General features: G+C 36.4%; 1 protein-coding gene across 1 annotated transcript in view; it reads left to right on the forward strand.

Annotated features, from left to right (window-relative positions):
• Positions 1–867: 867 nt before the first annotated feature.
• PSMD14 (proteasome 26S subunit, non-ATPase 14) overlaps positions 868–19609 on the forward strand; it is a 103144-nt gene continuing 84402 nt past the window's right edge. Inside the window, exons 1-3 of the mRNA XM_047772738.1 lie at positions 868–995; positions 8034–8159; positions 10736–10788. Coding sequence (XP_047628694.1) covers positions 10741–10788 — 48 coding nt within the window. The 5' untranslated portion in view covers positions 868–995; positions 8034–8159; positions 10736–10740. The remainder of the gene's footprint in view (positions 996–8033; positions 8160–10735; positions 10789–19609) is intronic.

Below are 19609 nucleotides of genomic sequence, written 5' to 3' on the forward strand. Positions count from 1 at the left end.
ATGCCTCAAAGATGTTAGTTATTTGTAATATATCTGACAAAGTGAGAGGGACTTGGTAAATGTGCTGCCCTAAAGAGAGCCTGTAGGGAAGTGAGATATAAACCTGTCAATAGTTATTTCTTGGGCAGTTTTGCTCTCTGAAAACCTAGCACAGAGCACATAATGGGCAAAACGTTACTGTTGATGGTAGTTTAGTTACCCGGAGACACGTGAGGAAATGATTTCTTAAACTTGTAAATTGCATTAAGCTTAAAATAGATGGTTTTACTATTTAGGAAATTTTAGTTTTCCTTGAAATTCAATCTCTGCAAAGCGGTAAAGACAAGAAGGTGGGTAGAATGTCGTATGGAAAAAAGTATTCCACTGTTTCCCACTCTTCACACCCCTCCCTTTTCAATTTTGCTTCTCAGGTGACCAAGTTAAGTTTAGTTCAAGGGAACCTTTTCGTCTTTAAGGGCCGCGGGTGGACACCAAAACGTAAAGAGTACTGGTCTTCGCATACCTGCAGTTCCATTTCCTAACCAGTCACCTCCCAGGCTGTGTAGGCCTGCGTCCCGGATCTCGGAGTTCGCAGAACGCGCAGAAGTGGGAAGGGAGAGGCGGGAGCAGAAAAGGGAGGATGTCGGAGGTGCAGGAGCGGTCTCGGCGCTAACTTCCGCTCCGCCCTCCCAGCTGGGACCGAGGAAGCGGGCGGCAGGCGTTGTGAGTCCGGGCAGCTCCTCCTGGGACGCTCTCCCGTCTCCAGAGTCGTCTCCAATTGGTCGTCGGGGGAACGGAAGCCGGAGCAGAGCAGTGAACCCGGAAGTGCTTCGCGGCGGAGGCCCGGGCGACTCTTTTGAATGGAATCGGGCTGATTCATCGCCGGTTCGCGGAGCCAGAACCCGGTTGAGCCTGAGCTGCTGCTGCCGCCGCTGTCACGGCCGCCGCCGCGGCTGTCACCGCCACCGCCGCGTCACAAGGGTCCAGACTTCGGCCTCTTCGCCAGCCCGCCAAAGGTGAGACGGGAAAGGCCGCCCCAGGAGGTCCGCGGAGGCATCCGTGTTAGGCCGCTGCCAGCCGGGTGCTTTCCTGAGTCACGTTGCCCAGCCGAGTTGCCACTGGGGGCCCAGGAAGTGAGGGTGGGTCCAGGTTCCTTCGTCCTCCTCGCCGGCTACTGTTGGTCTTGATTTGGATCTCCTTCCTCCAGGCAATTCTGCTCCGCTGAATTCAGCACATTTTGGACCTTCACCTTATACAGGGTAGAACCCTTGGTTTTTGCCTCTATTTGTATGTGCTCTATTGAAAGTTACCCCTGTGTTGAAAAACTTCCCGCCAGACAGAAAATAAGAGCGAGGGGATAAAATTAACTTTCCCGTTGAATGCATGTGTACTTTATCACTTGTCCTGAGCATAGGCCATGACCCTTTTTCTCTTGGTGTGAGGTTCTCAACTCCCTTCAAAAATAAACAAGAACCCCAGAGGTGCACTGGTTTTTAACCTTGAAACTCTTTAAAGTGTGGTTATTCCTGCTATGCCTTTTAACTTACTTTCAATTTGTCCAGTTGAGTAGTTGTTGATTGTAATGTATTGATTACATTTCCAGCTTTCAATAAAGTAGAAATCTGCTTCTGTGTTACCTCTTGGAACTTAATTTTCCTGTTGACGTTACTTTGTTAGTCAAAAGAAGAAAAATGTAGACATCGAAAGAATTTGAATATAAATCTAGTGACTGAAGAGAAAATTACAGAAATTTAAAAAAAAAAATAGTAACCAGAAGTTGGTAAAAAGATTTAATGGGAAATGCAGGGAGGCTTTGAAAATTAGCATAGAAATGCAGTTACTAGAGTGAAAATTACTTTCTTCATTGCTCATATAAGTATGTTTTTAGTGCTGCTGACTTAATATTTATGAGTAAACAATAAGACAAGTCACTGATAATGTTGAAATAAAAAAGAACTGAATACAGTTTTAGTGGGGATGATTAACATAAAGTGGCCCTCTTGTATTGTCATATAAAGCTAGCACTTGGCTCATTTAAAGTTTAAATTATGTATGTTTTAAACATATAAATTGAGCATTTGACCAGATTAAGATATGTAGTGCCTCAGAATTAACTACAGGATGCATTTAGTGAAGTAGTATTTAGTGAAAAGCCTGAATATTGTCTTAAATTTGTCCCGGAACAAAATTACACCTAGCCAACAGAGCAAAGTTTTGAAGTCATGGTCTTTCAATGAAGCCTCACCTGTTGAATTTGGAAACCTCCCCTCCCCACCCCATAAATACTATATTGCTGTTCTTATTGAAAAGCTGGGTTTTAATCTTTCTGGCATGGATTTATTTTGTTCTTGTTTGTAAACCTGTGTTTAGTTACACAATCCATGTTTGAAAATCAGTGAAAAGAAGCAATTGTGCTTTTATGAAATTGTTTTTAATTTTATAGCAGTGTTTGTTTCATAAGTCAGTATCCACTTGTGAAAGCCTGACCTGAATACTGGCGATTTATTACTCATGAACTTGCCCTATACCCAATTTGTTGCACTCATCTGACATTCATATTCTATTTTATGATGTTTTGGTGTCCCATCTGTAAAGTGAGAATTGGATTAAATAATCTTTTTTGCCTTTAAGATAGTAACAATAACAACAGCAGTTGGAAGTACCTGTGAATATTTCAGGCACTATGTTTTATTAGGTGCTCATTTTTTTTCTTTTCTTACAACAAACTTGCGAAGAAGATATTCTCCTCATTTTATAAATGAAGTCTAGACTATAGAAGATAACTTATATACAGCATAGCCAGGGTAGGTGATGAAGCCAGAATTCAAATCTAAATCTGATTGCCTCCAGTGACTTTCTAGCTCAATACTGCTGTCCTTTCATTTTATGTTTTTTTCCCATGGATTTATTTCATGCCTCCCCAGGTGGATTGTAAATTCTTTCAGTTAAATTCACTAAATTCCTTAATGACTCTATTTCTGTATTACGTTAAATACAGGGTGGTATTTAATAAATGCTTGAATGCTGTAATTAGGAGGTAAGACAAGAGCATATTTATGGTAATTCCATCCTCGCCATTCTAAACAGGGAGAAATCTTGTTTTCAAAATCTTATTTATATAATTAAGTTTAATGTTGACTCTGAACATTAAACTTAGTTTTTCCACCGAAGAAAGCCCTTAAGAAAAGTGAGAGAAATAAGTTCTTAATTACTTTCCACAAATCAGACAGTAGAGGAATTAGAAATACAGTGAGATCACAAATATGGAGTAGTTTAAAAAGGATTTATTGGAGTTCCTGTCGTGGCGCAGTGGTTAACGAATCCGACTAGGAACCATGAGGTTGCAGGTTCGGTCCCTGCCCTTGCTCAGTGGGTTAACGATCTGGCGTTGCCGTGAGCTGTGGTGTAGGTTGCAGACGAGGCTCGGATCCCGCGTTGCTGTGGCTCTGGCGTTAGGCCGGTGGCTACAGCTCCGATTCAACCCCTAGCCTGGGAACCTCCATATGCCGCGGGAGCGGCCCAAGAAATAGCAACAACAACAACAAAAAGACAAAAGACAAAAAAAATAATAAATAAATAAATAAAAAGGATTTATTGGAGTTCCCCTTGTGGTGCAGCAGAAACAAATCCTACTAGGAACCATGAGGTTGTGGGTTGGATCCCTGGGGCCGCTCAGTGGGTTAAGGATCTGGCATCGCCGTGAGCTGTGGTGTAGGTTTCAGATGTGGCTCGGATCTGGCGTTGCTGTGGCTCTGGCATAGGCCGGCAGCTGTGGCTCTGATTCGACCCCTAGCCTGGAAACCTCCATATGCTATGGGTGTGGCCCTAAAAAGACAAAAAAAAAAAAGGATTTATCATCCATCTGAGAAGTAATAGTATATAACTGCAGCATGGATTGAGGAGTAAAAACTGAAAAGTGAATTAGGAAACAGAGAATAAACCTAAACAGCTAAGGGCTTCCAGATTTTGTTAACTCAGTTGGGGGATGAAAAAGTGGAAAATTGTCAACCTTTTCAAACAGTTATTTTATGGACTTTTTTTTTTGTCTTTTTGCCATTTCTTGGGTCGCACCCGCACCATATGGAGATTCCCAGGCTAGGGGTCTAATCAGAGCTGTAGCCACCGGCCTACACCAGAGCCACAGCAACGCAGGATCCTACACCACAGCTCACGGCAACGCCAGATCGTTAACCCACTGAGCAAGGGCAGGGATCGAACCCACAACCTCATGGTTCCTAGTCAGATTCGTTAACCACTGTGCCACGACGGGAACTCCTGGACTTTTTTTTTTTTTTCCTGGCCATGCCTATGGCATGTTGAAAGTGCCCAGGCCAGAGATGGAACCCACACCACAGTTGTGACTTGCACCACAGCTGTTGGCAACACCAATCCTTAACCCACTGAGCCATAAAAGAATATCCCTGATACTTAATTTTATGCTATTTTTACCAATTAGGATTCTAAACATTATGTATGACTGTTAGGCAGAGTTAAACACTTTATTCATGTTATCTGATAATGTGTTTTAGTTAATCATACCGTCAATGAGCTTTTGAGTCCTCTGCTTTTTGGTAGATGTAAAAACTTGGTTTCAATCTATAGACCTTTTGCTTTCCTTATATTTCTAAGAAATGGAAGTATTTTATGTTCTACTATAACACCTTAAATTTATGAATGCCTTTGCTAAATGCAAGTCCTTTCTCCTCAGTGTAATTCATTTAGTGCCATGAAATATGCCCAGTGTTTTGAAGTTCACTAGATGGCAAATTATATGGAAAGAAGAATCTGTGTTAGGTGAATTGTAGCTATGCTCATAGGATGCTGGTGCTGATGACAGCAGCTAACATGCCTTGTGTACTTACAATATACTAAACATTATGTTGCATGTTTATGTTCATTGTCTTCTTTAATTTTCTAAAGAACTCTGAGGTGGATGCTACCAGTTCCCATTTTGCAGATGAAGAAACTGAGGTTAAGAGAGCTAACTGACCTGAGGACACAGAGCTAAAAAGTGTTAGAACTGGAATTCTAATCCTGGCACTTAGATTGTAGACTCATAGCTTTTAATCTCATATACGAAGAAGAACGATCCTCACCATCTACCATCAGGTCCAAGGAACCTTTAAAAATTTTTTACACCTTTAAGTCATTTTATGAATAATTTACAGAAGTAAAAATAAAGGAATAGTAAAAAAAAAACCAAACCTATATTAGAAATTTTAATAGAGTTTAAACTTAGCATATACACATTTTTATTCTGTATTTTCCTGGTTTTGAAGGTATATGTACCTGATGGACATCATTTGAATGTAATTAACTGCTCATCATCCATCATTTATGAATCTGGAACATACCCATATTATAAAGATGAGTACCACATTTTTTTTTTTGTCTTTTCTAGGGCCGATCCCATGGCATATGGAGGTTCCCAGGCTAGGAGTCCAATCGGAGCTGCAGCTGCTAGCCTACACCAGAGCCACAGCAACTCAGGATCCGAGTCACGTCTGTGACCTACACCACAGCTCACGGCAACGACAGATCCTCAACCCACTGAGCAAGGCCAGGGATCGAACTTGCAACCTCATGGTTCCTAGTTGGATTCGTTAACCACTGAGCCATGACGGGAACTCCCGAGTTCCACATTTTAAATATGTTTCTGTTTTATTCTCCCCTAGTCCCTAGCAACTACCAATCTACATTTTGTCTCTATGGATTTATATATTTTGGATATTTCATGTAAGTGGAATCATGCAATATGTGACTTTTCTGCATAGCTTCTTTCACATAGCATAATGTTTTCAGCTTCAACCATGTTATAACATGTATCAATGCATCATTCCTTTTTGTAGCTAAATAATATTCCATATGTTCCATTGTATGTGTATATAGAATTTCTTTATCCATTGATGGACATTTTGGCTGTTTGCACCTTTTGGCTGTTATCAGTAGTGATGCTATAAACATGCATGTATACATACTTGTTTTGAATACCTGTTTTCAGTTCTTTTGGACATATACCTAGGAGTGGAAATTTCTGGGTCATGTGGTAATTCTCTGTTGAACTTTTTGAAGAGCTCCCAAACTTTCCAACACTTTTTGATTTTTAAGTTCAAGAAAATTGATTGAGGATATTGTCAATGGTCTGAAATTTTGTTTATATCAGTGCTTCTGAACTGGGATGATTTTGCCCTTCCAGGGGACATTTGGCAATGTCTGGAGACATTTTTTTAAAATTTAAGTATAGTTGATTTACAGTATTGTGTTAGTTTCAGGTATACAGCAAAGTGATTCAGTTTGTGAATATATATATACACACACATATGTATACATATATATAATATATATATATATATATATATATATCTCCTGAATATATATATTCTGGTTATTTTCCATTATAGGTTATCATAAGATATCGAACATTGTTTCCTGTGTTAAACAGCAAATCCTTTTATCTATTTAATGTATAGTAGTTTGTACTGTTAATCCCATACTCCTAATTTATCTCTCCCCCACTCTCTTTCCTCTTTGGTAACTATGTTTGTTTTCTATGCCTTTGAGTCATTTTGTATATGAATTCATTTGTATTATTTTTTAGATTCTACCTATAAGTGATGTCAAGTAACTTTTGTCTTTGACCTACTTCCCTTATTGTGATAATCTCTAGGTCCACATATGTTACTATGAATGGCAATATTTCCTTCTTTTTATGGCTGAGTAATATTCTTTTTTATATATGTACACACACAAATACACACACATACATACCACATCTTCTTAAACCAGTTGTCTGTTGATAGGCACTTGGGTTGCTTTCATGTCTTGGCTATTGTTAATCGTGCTGCTCTGAACATTAGGTTGCATGTATCTTTTCAAATTAGAGTTTTCATCTTTTCCAGATATGTGCCCAGGAGTGGGATTGCTGGATCATATGTAGCTCTTTTTTTTAGTTTTTTAAGACACCTCCATACTGTTTTCTAAGGTGGCTGTACCAGTTCACATTCCCAGCAACAGTGTAGGAGGGTCTCCCTTCCTTTTTGGAGACATTTTTAATTATCACGACTTACTTAAATGGTAGGTCCTACTGGCATCTAGTGGGTAGAGGCCAGGGATGCTGCTAAACATCATATACATCCTACAGTGCACAAGACGGGCCCCTACCACAGAAGATTACTTGGTTCTGAATGTCAGTAGTGCCAAAGAAAACCTGGCTTATATCAATTTTATTATCATCATTAGAGAGTAGAGTGCTGTTACTTGTTTGTTTACGTTCTCCTTGTGATTCTCTAATAATTGTGAAACTTTTTTTCCTCAATTAGTTCTCTCTTTGCCGTTATGGGAAGAAAATGAAAAATTCTAATTTCTCAACTGTGTTCAATGAAAGCTAAAAAAAAGACTACAAAGATGATGTCATTAGTCTTTTATATCTTTTTGAAAGATGAAGTAATGCTTTGGGCAGCACAGTAAAACTGAAGGATGATGCAATGGCTATAATATATTTCACTGTTGTATCATTTGGGATGATTCTTACCATTCTTCCATTTTCTTATTATTTTAGTCTTTTTTGGCATAGCTGGGAATAATTAAGACATGACAAAGTAATTCCTAGGATAATGAAATAACAAACTTTCAAGATACAGAAAAAGTAAACTATGATTCCATGATATATTATAGATTTGTAATAATGTGCAGTGAACCTATATGGTAATTGCACAATAGGATGAGTTATTCAATTTTAAAATATTTTGTTCTGTTTAAAAATGAACATGTTTTCTTTGTTCCTTGAAACTCCTCTAGAAAGAGTAAGTCATGAAATGTCAATCCACACATATAATTAGAACTGCTCAAAAAAGAAACTTTAGAAACAAAATTTGGATACAGGGTTAATCACTGTGCTTTATCGCTCTCTGGAATGGTATTCATTCTTTACTCTCTGGAAATGGTGATTAAAAATTGATTTTGATTTTTTTTTTTTAGGAATTTTACTTCTTTTAAAGCTCTTGCATGTTTCCACCCTTAGTTCTCAAAATAACATTTTATTTACCTTTTTTTAGGAGAGAGAGGAAAAAAAAAGACTTGGGAAAAATTATACCTGCCAGTATTAGCAATCTCTTAAGAAGAAATTGGTCAAATTCAACAAATTGAAGCTTAACACTGCAAGAGTTATAGTTACTGACCAGGTGAGAATTAAGAATGTATTTTACCTATTCTTTCAGGATATGTTATAAAGATGTTAAGAAAATATATCATTTTTAACACACATCAGAAGCTCAAATTTAAGGACTCTTAAAAGTCATTTAGATAACTAGCATTTTTGTTTGCTTTCCATAAACTTTTTTTTTTTTTTTTGCTATTTCTTGGGCCGCTCCTGCAGCATATGGAGGTTCCCAGGCTAGGGATCCAATCGGAGCTGTAGCTACCGGCCTACGCCAGAGCCACAGCGAACGCGGGATCCGAGCCGCCCGAGCCGCGTCTGCAACCTACACCACAGCTCACGGCAATGCCGGATCGTTAACCCACTGAGCAAGGGCAGGGACTGAACCCGCAACCTCATGGTTCCTAGTTGGATTCATTAACCACTGCGCCACAACGGGAACTCCCATAAACTTTTTTTTAAGTAATGTGATTTAGAATATTTATTGATGTATTTCATTTCCAAATGTTAGTATTTTTATTAAACCTGATTATCTTATCTTAAATATTTTAGTTAAGTAATTTTTTTCCTGTTTGCTGAGACATCTAATTTTGCTAAAAACACAAGTTTGACCTGCCAGATTTTCTTTCCCTCTGCTCCCCACATTGCTCATGTATATTCACAGCATCTGGAGACTGTGTAAAGTCATCAGAAACAACACAGAGGGAATAGGTAAACTGAACACAGCTGGGAATTGACTTTGGGCTGGAATATGTATAATATCTAAATTTTTTTTTCATTTAATCTTTACATTTGTAAGCTCGGACTGTTCCAAAAGCTTTTTTTTTTTTTTTTTTTTTGAGAAGAGGACTTTTAAGGCATAGTAACAATTTTTAATATATTGTAGAGAAGTAAATGTCTTATGTATTTTAAAATACACAGGGTTTTGTTTTGTTTTCAGTCTGCAGCCTTTAAAAAGGGCTATGTATTGAATGCTGTATTTGAGTTGAGGAATTTTAATGAGAATTTGATGGAGATTTTATTTTGTAAATGTTGCTATTAGGGTGAGTTAAGGTTGTAAAATGGAAATTTTGTCTGGACTATCAGTTTTCTTTTTTGCCTTTTCATTTTTTAAAATGATTTTATCTGTGTCAGTTACACAAATTCGTGAAGTGAAACAAGCCAGACAGAAAAAGTAACTTTGTTTATATAAGATTCAAAAACAGCAGACATAGTTAAAAGTTGGAATTCTGCTTTTGTAGGGTAGTAGAGACTGGGAAGGGGGCATTAGAGGTTCTCAGATACTGATAGTTTTTTTCTTTCATGTAGGTGGTGGTTGTGGTGTGTGTTCACTTTGCGCAGATTCCATAGCTGTATCATTTCTACTTGTGGACCTAAAGTTTGCAACATTAACTAAATATGGACCTAAAGTCTGCAACATTAACGGTGTTAAATAGTCACAGGATTAAATTGTTAGCAGAATTCAACAAACATGATTAGGCAGTAATATAATGATCATAAGTATATTATTGTGTTTTTGTGTAGCAGTTCTAACTAGTAAAACAATATGGACAAATGACTAAACTGATCTGTTAGTATTTAATTTAGAATGTAATGTGTAGTAATATTATTTTCTAAAGCAAACACTTAGGAAGAAGAGGACTTTTAAGGCATAGTAGCAATTTTTAAGTAGAAAAAAATGCTTCCTTGTCTTAAGTGTTTAGTTGTACTAATATTCATCTTTATAATTTGATTACTCCTTTTTGTGTGTTTGAGGCCATATTAATACCCTTCGTATTTTTTCCTTTTGATTTCAGCTGAATTTTTCAAGCTTGTACGAATGTCTTCTATAGTTATTCCAGACATGAAAAACAAATTAGATCAATATTTCAGAATTCTCTTTGTATTGATTAACTCTAAAATTATAATTAAGAACAACCGCTGATTTTCCTTAGTGACAAAGGGGGTATATCTTCACAGTATCTGAAATAACCCAGAATATCTGTGTGGGTTCTAGAACACTATCTTAATGCATTTAATGTTTACTTTATAATATTTATTTTAGTATAATAAGTTCTTTTTTAAAAAGCCTTTGATGGTAATTCAGAGATCTATAATCTGCTCACAGTGTCTTTCACATGTACTTTTGATGATAACTGACAAGCTGTAAGTTAATTAGCACAGAACTTACTAATGAGGATGTTAAAATTTAATTTAAAAGTGAGGATTTTTATTTGTACACTCTGGACAAATTGAAGGAAATTCAATCATACATATGATAAGCATTTCAGGCACTTTTTCCTCATTCAGGTATTTTATTAGATAACAATAAGAAAATATAATTAACTTAATGATAGCAAAGTTTTGAAAGTATGCTAAGATTGCTTGTCTTTAAAACTGGGGATAACCCAAAACCAAAGCAGTAAAATAAGGTCTGTTAATTAGCATGGAAGACAGCTTCTTGAATTAATATGTGGTGTTAATTAACAGGAAGTCTGATGTTGTGTTGTAATTACCACCAATATTTTTGACATACTGAGTGACTGAAGGTGAATTATATAGATAGCAATTGAGTAAACACTTTTGTGCTTAGGAACATTTTCCTTTGTTTCTGTTTTCTAGAAAAAATGGACAGACTTCTTAGACTTGGAGGAGGTATGCCTGGACTGGGCCAGGTTAGTATATAGACTCTTAAGTATTTCTTTGTGTATAAACTACAAACCTTTCACTAGTTATTCAAAGAGAAAGAAATCACTCCCAAGAAAATCACCTCACAGATAACCTTATGGTAAGAAACTTCCCTTATTGCTGATTGCTGTATTCCAACGCTAAATAACTTGTGGAGAATATTTTCTATTAATCTTCATTTTCTCCTAGGAATAAGAATTATTTGTTTGCTTTGATTTAAACTTTTGGGATATATGAAATTATCAAACTTACCTTTTGGTTAAAAAAAAGACTCAAAATATCTTATTTCTGGGTTTACAATGTAGACTTTAAAAGTGACACATGAGAAAGTAAACATGGCACATTCTTGGCAAGATCCAGAAAACTAGCCCATAGGATGTTTGTATGTACAATCTTAACACTGATAAATTCCTTCTGGTACTTGTGGTATGTGGGATGAATTAGGAAGTAATACCTCTTTGTTCTTCAAATTGGTGTATATGGTTTCTTTTTATTTTTTTTAAATGATTTTTATTTTTTCCATTATAGTTGGTTTACAGTGTCAAATTTGATGTATATGGTTTCTTTTACATTCTTATTAAAATTAAATGAGTTTTCAGTTATTTTAATATCATTTTTCTAGTTCCATACTGTTGGGCAAATGGCCTCCAGATAGATTTCTATCTCAGGGTATTCTGTCTGCTTTCAGCTAAAGAAGAAATTTCTACCTCTTTTGAGTTCCATACTCAATTATCTTTCCAGTCTACCATTCACAAAAGAGTGTGACTCTGTGAGACTTTTTGTAGTATATTGTTTTATGTACAACTTTTGGGAATATTTTTGTTTGTTTGTTTTTGCTTTTTAGGACCGCCCCCATGGCAGATGGAAGTTCCCAGGCTAGGGGTCCAATTGGAGCTGTAGATGCTGGCCTACACCACAGCCACAGCAATGCGGGATCCAAGCTGTGTCTGTGACCTATACCACAGCTGAAGGCAGCACTGGATCCTTAACCCATTGAGTAAAGCCAGGAATCGAACCCACATCCTCGTGGATACTAGTCAGATTCATTTCCACTGAGTCACGATGGGAACTTCTAGGAATATTTTTATAACCCTTTTAATTGCCAGCTTTGCTCTATTTCCATATCACTATCAATGACTTTGTCTTCCTTTATTCATAGTCGTCTAATATTTTGTGTAAGAAATAGTTTTGTTTGAGATTTCATGACATTTTCAGTGATTTGTAGGCACTTTTATAAGAATTCTTTGATTAGGTCTACCATGGCTCATGACTAATAAACCTTTCCTTTTAGAAAGTTGGAATCATATGACTCTATATTGCATCCTTGCATAGATTTCAGTTATTTTTACTTTTGTTAGTTTTGAATATTTCTCATGTTCCATTACTGTAAGCATGTTTCTTCATGATTCTACATTTTTATAAGATCTATGTAATACATTCTCTTAAGAGGCCTAAGCCTCTCTAAACTTGACCCTTTTAAGGCTGCTTCCATATTTTTGTAAACATTCTAGATCACTTCCAGAATTTCCCTCATTTATTATGAAATTAGCAATAGCAATGTTTAAGCATATAAAAGTGTCAAAAGTAATGGAGGTGATATGTAGATACTACATATTTAACCTGAATATTATAGGTAAAGATGTTCCCTTAGTGGAATTCTTAAGGGAAGTTGTATCAAATTTAAATACCAAAATAACTTTCCTTAAGTATTAGATGCAATAAATTACATATCCATGCTTGTAAATCATTGGACGTAAAGTAATGGTTTGATTGACTGCACACTGAGTTATATCGTATCTCAATGACCACTGCAAACCTTTGCATTTAATGGAAAACTAAGTGTTGGTTCAATAACCTGTTAATTCTGATAAGTTAATCAGCTAATGTGTCCTCAGTTTGCATTCTTATTTGAACTTAAAAACATTGTGTGTTTCATCTTTCCGATTAGATTACAAACTTTCAAGAGATTAATTTAGGGGATTCTGTGATACCTCCTTTATCATTTAGTAGGTGCTCAGTAATTACATTTTTTTCTTAAAATTTCATTTTATTCTTGTTCTAGACTAGTTCGTCAAACATATACAGTGTTACTTCTATAATACGAAATGTTAAATGCACGAATTCTTAATAAACAGGAAGAAAATGTGTCTTTTTTATAAGTTAAATGTCTTTGAATTGAAGTAAATGTCTTTGAATTGGTAATAGCTACTCTTTCCACTAAATTCATACAGCTAGTAAAAATAGAAAAGGGGACATTAGTTGTTTATCCCTCCAAAAATCAGTGAGAAATGTTTCTTTCTTACTGTTTAATGGAAAAGACATAATTTCCTCATAAATAGGAGCAGATATCTTGCTCTTAAGTTGTTAAGTCTGCAGATGGCCCTTTTAAAACATGGAAATAGTAGTACAAAGGATTTTCCATCCATTCTAACACTCTTTCTTTGACTAGAAATAACTAATCCTACTTATTCTCCAATCGATCCCGTCCTCTCTTGAAACCTTATTCATCCACTGACCCCTTTCTCTACCTACAAAGATGTTTAAGTGTCCTATATCCAAAAAGCAAAAAAACAACACTGCATCCTGCCATTAAAGCTTTTCTTCCATTTATTTCCAGAAATGAAATAATAGCTTATACTCACATATTCTACTTCCATAGCTCCATTGACATTTATGAGGTTATGTTGTGGCCTTCTACTCCTTTACTTTACTGGAATTGCTCAACTTGCCAAGTCTGCTGGCCAACTTTTAGTTCTCATTTTACTAAACTTGAATATATCACACTGTTCATAATGTCTTTCTTAAATCTTTCACTTCCATTACCTCTGTCATGGTACTGTTCCATAGTTCATTATGGTATGCACATCAGTAAAATAACTTAAAGTTTTATTTTTTTAATATTACATTTTTAAATGCTAATACTTGAATAGTAGTAGGCTAAAATCATTAAATCTGTCCGCACTTCCCTACTTCAATATAACTTATCAGTAGTGAAGCAGAAACAGATGCTTTATTTGAACTATTTAAAAAACTTTGTAAACTAGCAGCTTTTACTTCAGATTTTTAAAATTTACTTTGCTAAAGGGCTTATTAACTTGAAATTACTGAAAAATGTGAGATGATTGTATTAAAAGCGTTTGCTACTATAGTTTGACTACTTAAATAAGACAGTCCCAACTTAGGTCTTGTTGATTAAACTATTTCCAAAAGCAGTCAAGACTAGACATAAGAGATGCACATAGCCAAAGCATAGTCTCTAGTCTCTAAAAGTTGTAGCTTAAGTCTCTAGGTCTATTTTGGTTTTAGAAAGAGTCAAGGTAAGCTTAAAAGTAAATGAAACTTGGAGTTCTCTGTGGCTCAGTGGGTTAAGGATCTGGCATTGTCACTGCTGTGGCTCAGGTCGCTGCTGTCATTCAGGTTTGATCCCTGGTCCTGGAATTTCTGCATGCTGCAGGTGTGGCCAAAAAAAAAAAAAAACTTAAATGAAGCTTAAGTAAAATGTCAGTGGTGTTTATTATCTCGTCTTGTATTTGAATTTCTTAGGCCAATATTTTGCATTTCTGTGTGTTGGCTGTTATGCTCTAGGGAATACCAAGGTAAAAAAGAAAATTATTGCTTAACTTAGGGGCCTTAACATTCTAGTAAACACACAGCAATTATGTTTTAAGTGCCTGGCACATATTAACTGCTTTGAATGAGTGAATACTAGTGCTTATTATAAATAATATGATTTGTAAGTATAGTGGATGTGAGTTTTCATTTTTTCCACAACAAAGTGAGACTGAATTGAGGAAACAATGTTGTAGCTAAATTTTGGGATATAGCCAAGACACATTTGGAAAGGCCAAAGAATAAGTGCTATGAGAGGAAATAACTGGGAAAGAAGCTGGTAAAGAAGTTTGGAGTAGATTATAAAAGGTGTTGAATGCCATTCTTAGTGATTTTTACTTTTTTTCCCTCGTATGTGTTGTACTTTCATGAAGGTCTGTCCACGTCATCCCTCCTCCCCGCCATAGATCTGTGAGATAATTCAGTCAGCGTTTTTGTGAAGTAATTTTAGTGGTAGTTTGGAGATTAGGTAGTAGGAAGGTGTTTGAAGGCAAAGTTATCAATTATGTGAAATATTTCTGATTTTAACCTTCTGAGCATATAGTAGGATTATACTTTTCCATCATTTTTGAAGTTAACCTGCTCATGATTTTGCTTTGTTCAATGAAATGTGAGTTGGAAATTAACAGGTCACTTTTGTGTGGAAACGTTAAGTATCAGTGTGTGATTTGCCTGCCCTGGTAATCAAGGAAGCATAGAAATGGCATCTCTCTTAACTGGGTGCCTGAAAGAGAGTGACATATAACCTGCAAGTCAGAAATCCTGTGATTTTTGTATGAAGTTTCGTAATTATTTTTGGTCTCTGGTTTTTAAGAGACATGATATAGGTCAAACTAAGCACAAACTAAAAACATACTTGTTGCCCTAAGTTCTCAGTTTGTATCTTTCTAACGCAGACCTTAATAATTTCCAGATGTAGAAATAAGGGAAAGTACCTTTGGTGAGTGAATCAGAGAAGGCTTTAGTGGTGAGATGTAAGGTACATCTTGAAGGATTATTTCAGGTAGCTAGACTTAAAAAATAAATAAATAAAAAAAACTTGATGAATTGGATATGATCAATTTCACTTGTTGTAATTCCTAAATTCACATAGTATATGGATTTTGTTTATGTAGTAACTATTTTTTTTGATTTCTGTTATGAGTCTTGGAGAAGAATGTTCTTTCAGTTATTTTTCAGGTTTCGGTCTTACGTTTTATAGAAAGGATTAATTTAACATAGTAATGGGGAAAAATGACTGGAATAAATGAAGAAATAATACCATTTTTATGCATGATGAATCTCAATATCATATGCCAATTCTTTCCAATTAATCATAAATTCAGTGCAGTTCCAATAAAAATACCAACCAGAATTTTCACAGAATTAGAAAACTGATTCTAAAATTCATATTGGAGAAAAAAATCCAAGAATAGCAAAGAAATTCTTAGAAAGGAAAAAGAAACTTTCCTTGCTCTACCAAATATCAAAATATATTTTAATGCTGTATGACTCAATGTCATATTGGTATCAAGAGAGTCAGATAGATCAGTATAATCAAATAGAATTCCTAGACATAGGCTCATGCATATTTTTGGAACTGATTTATAATAGAGATGAAATTAAAAATTAATGGGAAAGGAGAGGCCTGTTCATTAAATGATTCTGAAGCAAATGGCTTTCTATATGGGGGAAACCAATATTAGATTGCTACCTTATCCTGTAAACAACAATGTATACCAGATGGATTGAAGACCTAACTGTGAAAATTAAACTTTATAATTTTGGAAGACACACCTATCAGGATGTCTGTTATACCAAAAAAAAAACATAGGCAATAACAGCTAATGGTGAGGATGTAGAGAAACCTGGATACATTTCTGATAGGGATGTAAAATGTGTGACCTCTGTAGAAAATGATATAGTGGCCCCTTAAAAATTACCATGTAATCCAGCAGTTCCATATCTGGGTATATATACCAAAGGATTGAAAGTAGGGACTCAAGTAGATATTTATACATCATTTTCATGGCAGCATTATTTGAGATAGTCAAAAGGTAGGAGCAACTTATATTTATTGGTGGATGAATGGATAAACAAAATGTGGTGTGTTAATACTATGGAATATTATTTAGCCTTAGGAAATTCTGACGCATGCTACAATATGGATAAATCTTTTTTTTTTTTACTCAATGAATTTATTACATTTATAGTTGTACAATGATCATCACAATCTAATTTTATAGGATTTCCATCCCACACCCCCAGCGCATCCCCCCCATCCCCCAAACTGTCTCCTTTGGAAACCATAAGTTTTTCAAAGTCTGTGAGTCAGTATCTGTTCTGCAAAGAAGTTCATTGTGTCCTTTTTTCAGATTCCGCATGTCAGTGATAGCATTTGATGTTTGTGTCTAATGTCTGACTGATTTCACTTAGCATGATAATTTCTAGGTCCAACAACATGGATAAATCTTGAAGACATTATGCTAAGTGAAATGAGGAATCATAAAATTCCACTTAAATGAATTACTAAAGTAATTCATAGAGTAAGATTCATAGAGACAAAAAGTAGAATGGTGGTTGCCAAGAGTTGGGTGTTGTAATGGAATGGGGAGTTAGTGTTTAATGGTATAAGTTTCAGTTTGGGAAAATGAAAGTTCTGAAGATACATAGTGGTGATGATTGTATGACAGTGTGAATGTACTTAATGCTATAGAACTGTGCTTTTTTTGTTTTTGTTTTTGAGGATCTCACCTGAGGCAAGTGGAAGTTCCCAGGCCAGGGGTTGAATTGGAGCTACAGCTGCCAGCCTACACCACAGCAATGTGGGATCTGAGCTGTGTCTTCGACCTACACCACAGCTCAGGGCAATGCTGGATCCTTAACCCACTGAGTGAGGCCAGGGATCGAACCTGCATTCTCATGGATACTAGTCGTATTTGTTTTCACTGCATCACAATGGGAACTCCCAGAACTGTGCATTTAAACTGTGCATTTAAAAATGGTTAAAATTGGAGTTCTTGTTGTAGCTCAACGGGATCAGCAGTGTCTCTGAAGTGCAGGGATGTGGGTTGGATCCCCAGCCTGGCACAGTGGGTTAAGGATCCAGCATTACTGCTGCTGCAGTGTAGGTTGCACCTGCAGGTTGGAGCTGATCAACCATATGCTGTGGATGACCAAAAAAGAAAAAGTTAAAATGGTAAAATTTATATTATGTATATTTTACCACAATAAAGAATTCAACTACCATATCTTTAAAATGAGAGTAGGAGTTCCTGTCGTGGCGCAGTGGTTAACGAATCCAACTAGGAACCATGAGGTTGCAGGTTCCACCCCTGGCCTTGCTCAGTGGGTTAAGGATCGGGCGTTGCCATGAGCTGTGGTGTAGATTGCAGACGTGGCTCGGATCTCGCGTTGCTGTTGCTGTGGCTCTGGCGTAGGCCAGCGGCTATGGCCCCAATTCAACCCCTAGCGTGGGAACCTCCATATGCCGCGGGAGTGGCCCAAGAAATGGCAAAAAGACAAAAACAAAACAAAACAAAAAGTAAAAAAAATAAAATGAGAGTAATAATATTAACTTCACATGGTTCTTATAAGGATTAAATAAGTTAACACCTGACCATGTCAGATACACAGTAGATAGCTCCAACTTTTTTTTTCCCTTTTTTGGCCGCACCTATGACATTTGGATGTTCCTGGGCCAGGGATGGAATCTGAGTCACAGCTGCGACCTATTCTGCAGCTGCAGCAACACCAGATTGCTAACATCCTTGCCAAGCCACAGATAAAAAAACCTGCTGTGCCACAGAGGGAACCCCCCCTTTTTTTTTTCCTTTTTGCTTTTTAGGGCTACAGGTGTGGCATATGGAAGTTCCCACACTAGGGGTCGAATCGGAGCTGCAGCTGCTGGTTTACATCAGAGCCACAGCAACACGAGGTCCAAGCTGCATCTGTGACCTACACCATAGCTCATGGCAGTGCTCTATCCTTAACCCACAGAGCAAGGTCAGGGATTGAACCTGCATCCTCATGGATGCTAGTTGGGTTTGTTACTACTGAGCCATGACGGGAACTGCCCCCCCCCCCCTCCCGCCACCCAGTTTTTTTGGATGCTAGTTGGGTTTGTTACTACTGAGCCATGACGGGAACCCCCCCCCCCCCCGCCACCCAGTTTTTTTGGAGAAAAATTTAAACTTTGTGACCTCAAAATAGGAAGACATAACTCAAAAGAAAAGATTGGTAATTTGACTTCCACAATTTTTACCAACTCATGTCCCAAAAAAGAGGATACAAACAAATTTTTAAGTTTGTTTTTAAGACAAGCAGTAGAGTGAGAGGAGATATTTGCAGCACATTTATTCACAACACATTTAGCAGAACCATATATCAGTAAGACAAAAAAGACCTGATAGAAAAAAGATCATGGAAGTGATTATCTGTAGATCAAGAATTGCCACCAAGCATATGAAAAGATACTCATCCTCACTGTATATCAGGGAAGTGAAAGTTATCTATTACATTGGTTTTTTAAACAAAGTTTGCCATATTAAGTATTAATGAAGATTTAGGGAAGTAAAAATTATCATGTAAGCTTTTTTCCATAGAGTTGGTGTGGGTGTGGCAGTTTGATTATTGAAAAATTGCAAAGTCTCTATGTTCCAAAATGTGTTATGATGGAATATCATGCAGCAGTTAAAATGAACTAGATTCTATATCTCAATATGCATAGTAGACCTTACAAACATATTAAGAGCAAATTTCAGGTTGTAGATACATACATATAATATGAGAGCATTGATGCTAATTTTAAAAACATAGGATAAGAATTTTTTAAGGGTATATAATTTGACTAAAAGTATTACAAGTTCTGTAGCAGTACTGTCCAATAGAACTTTCTGAAGGAAATATTCTATATCTGTGCTAATACAATAGCTACTAACATGGGGCTGTTAAGCCTTTGAAGCGTGACTGAAGCAACTGAAGAACTGAATTTTAAATTTTATTTGATTTTAATCTTATAGCCACATGTAGATATTGAGTTCACGAGATATGCCTAATGTGACTAAAGAGCTGAATTAATTTTATTTAAAATTAAATAGTCACATGTAGCTAGAGGCTACTGTATTATATGACAGGCTGCATAACCCACACCAACTTCATGAAAAGGGAGGGAGACAAAAGGAACTTCCACTTTATATACATTGTTCTATTTTTAAAATG

This window comes from Phacochoerus africanus, chromosome 3 (genome assembly GCF_016906955.1).
Source record: "Phacochoerus africanus isolate WHEZ1 chromosome 3, ROS_Pafr_v1, whole genome shotgun sequence".
Taxonomy (NCBI): Eukaryota; Metazoa; Chordata; class Mammalia; order Artiodactyla; family Suidae; genus Phacochoerus; species Phacochoerus africanus.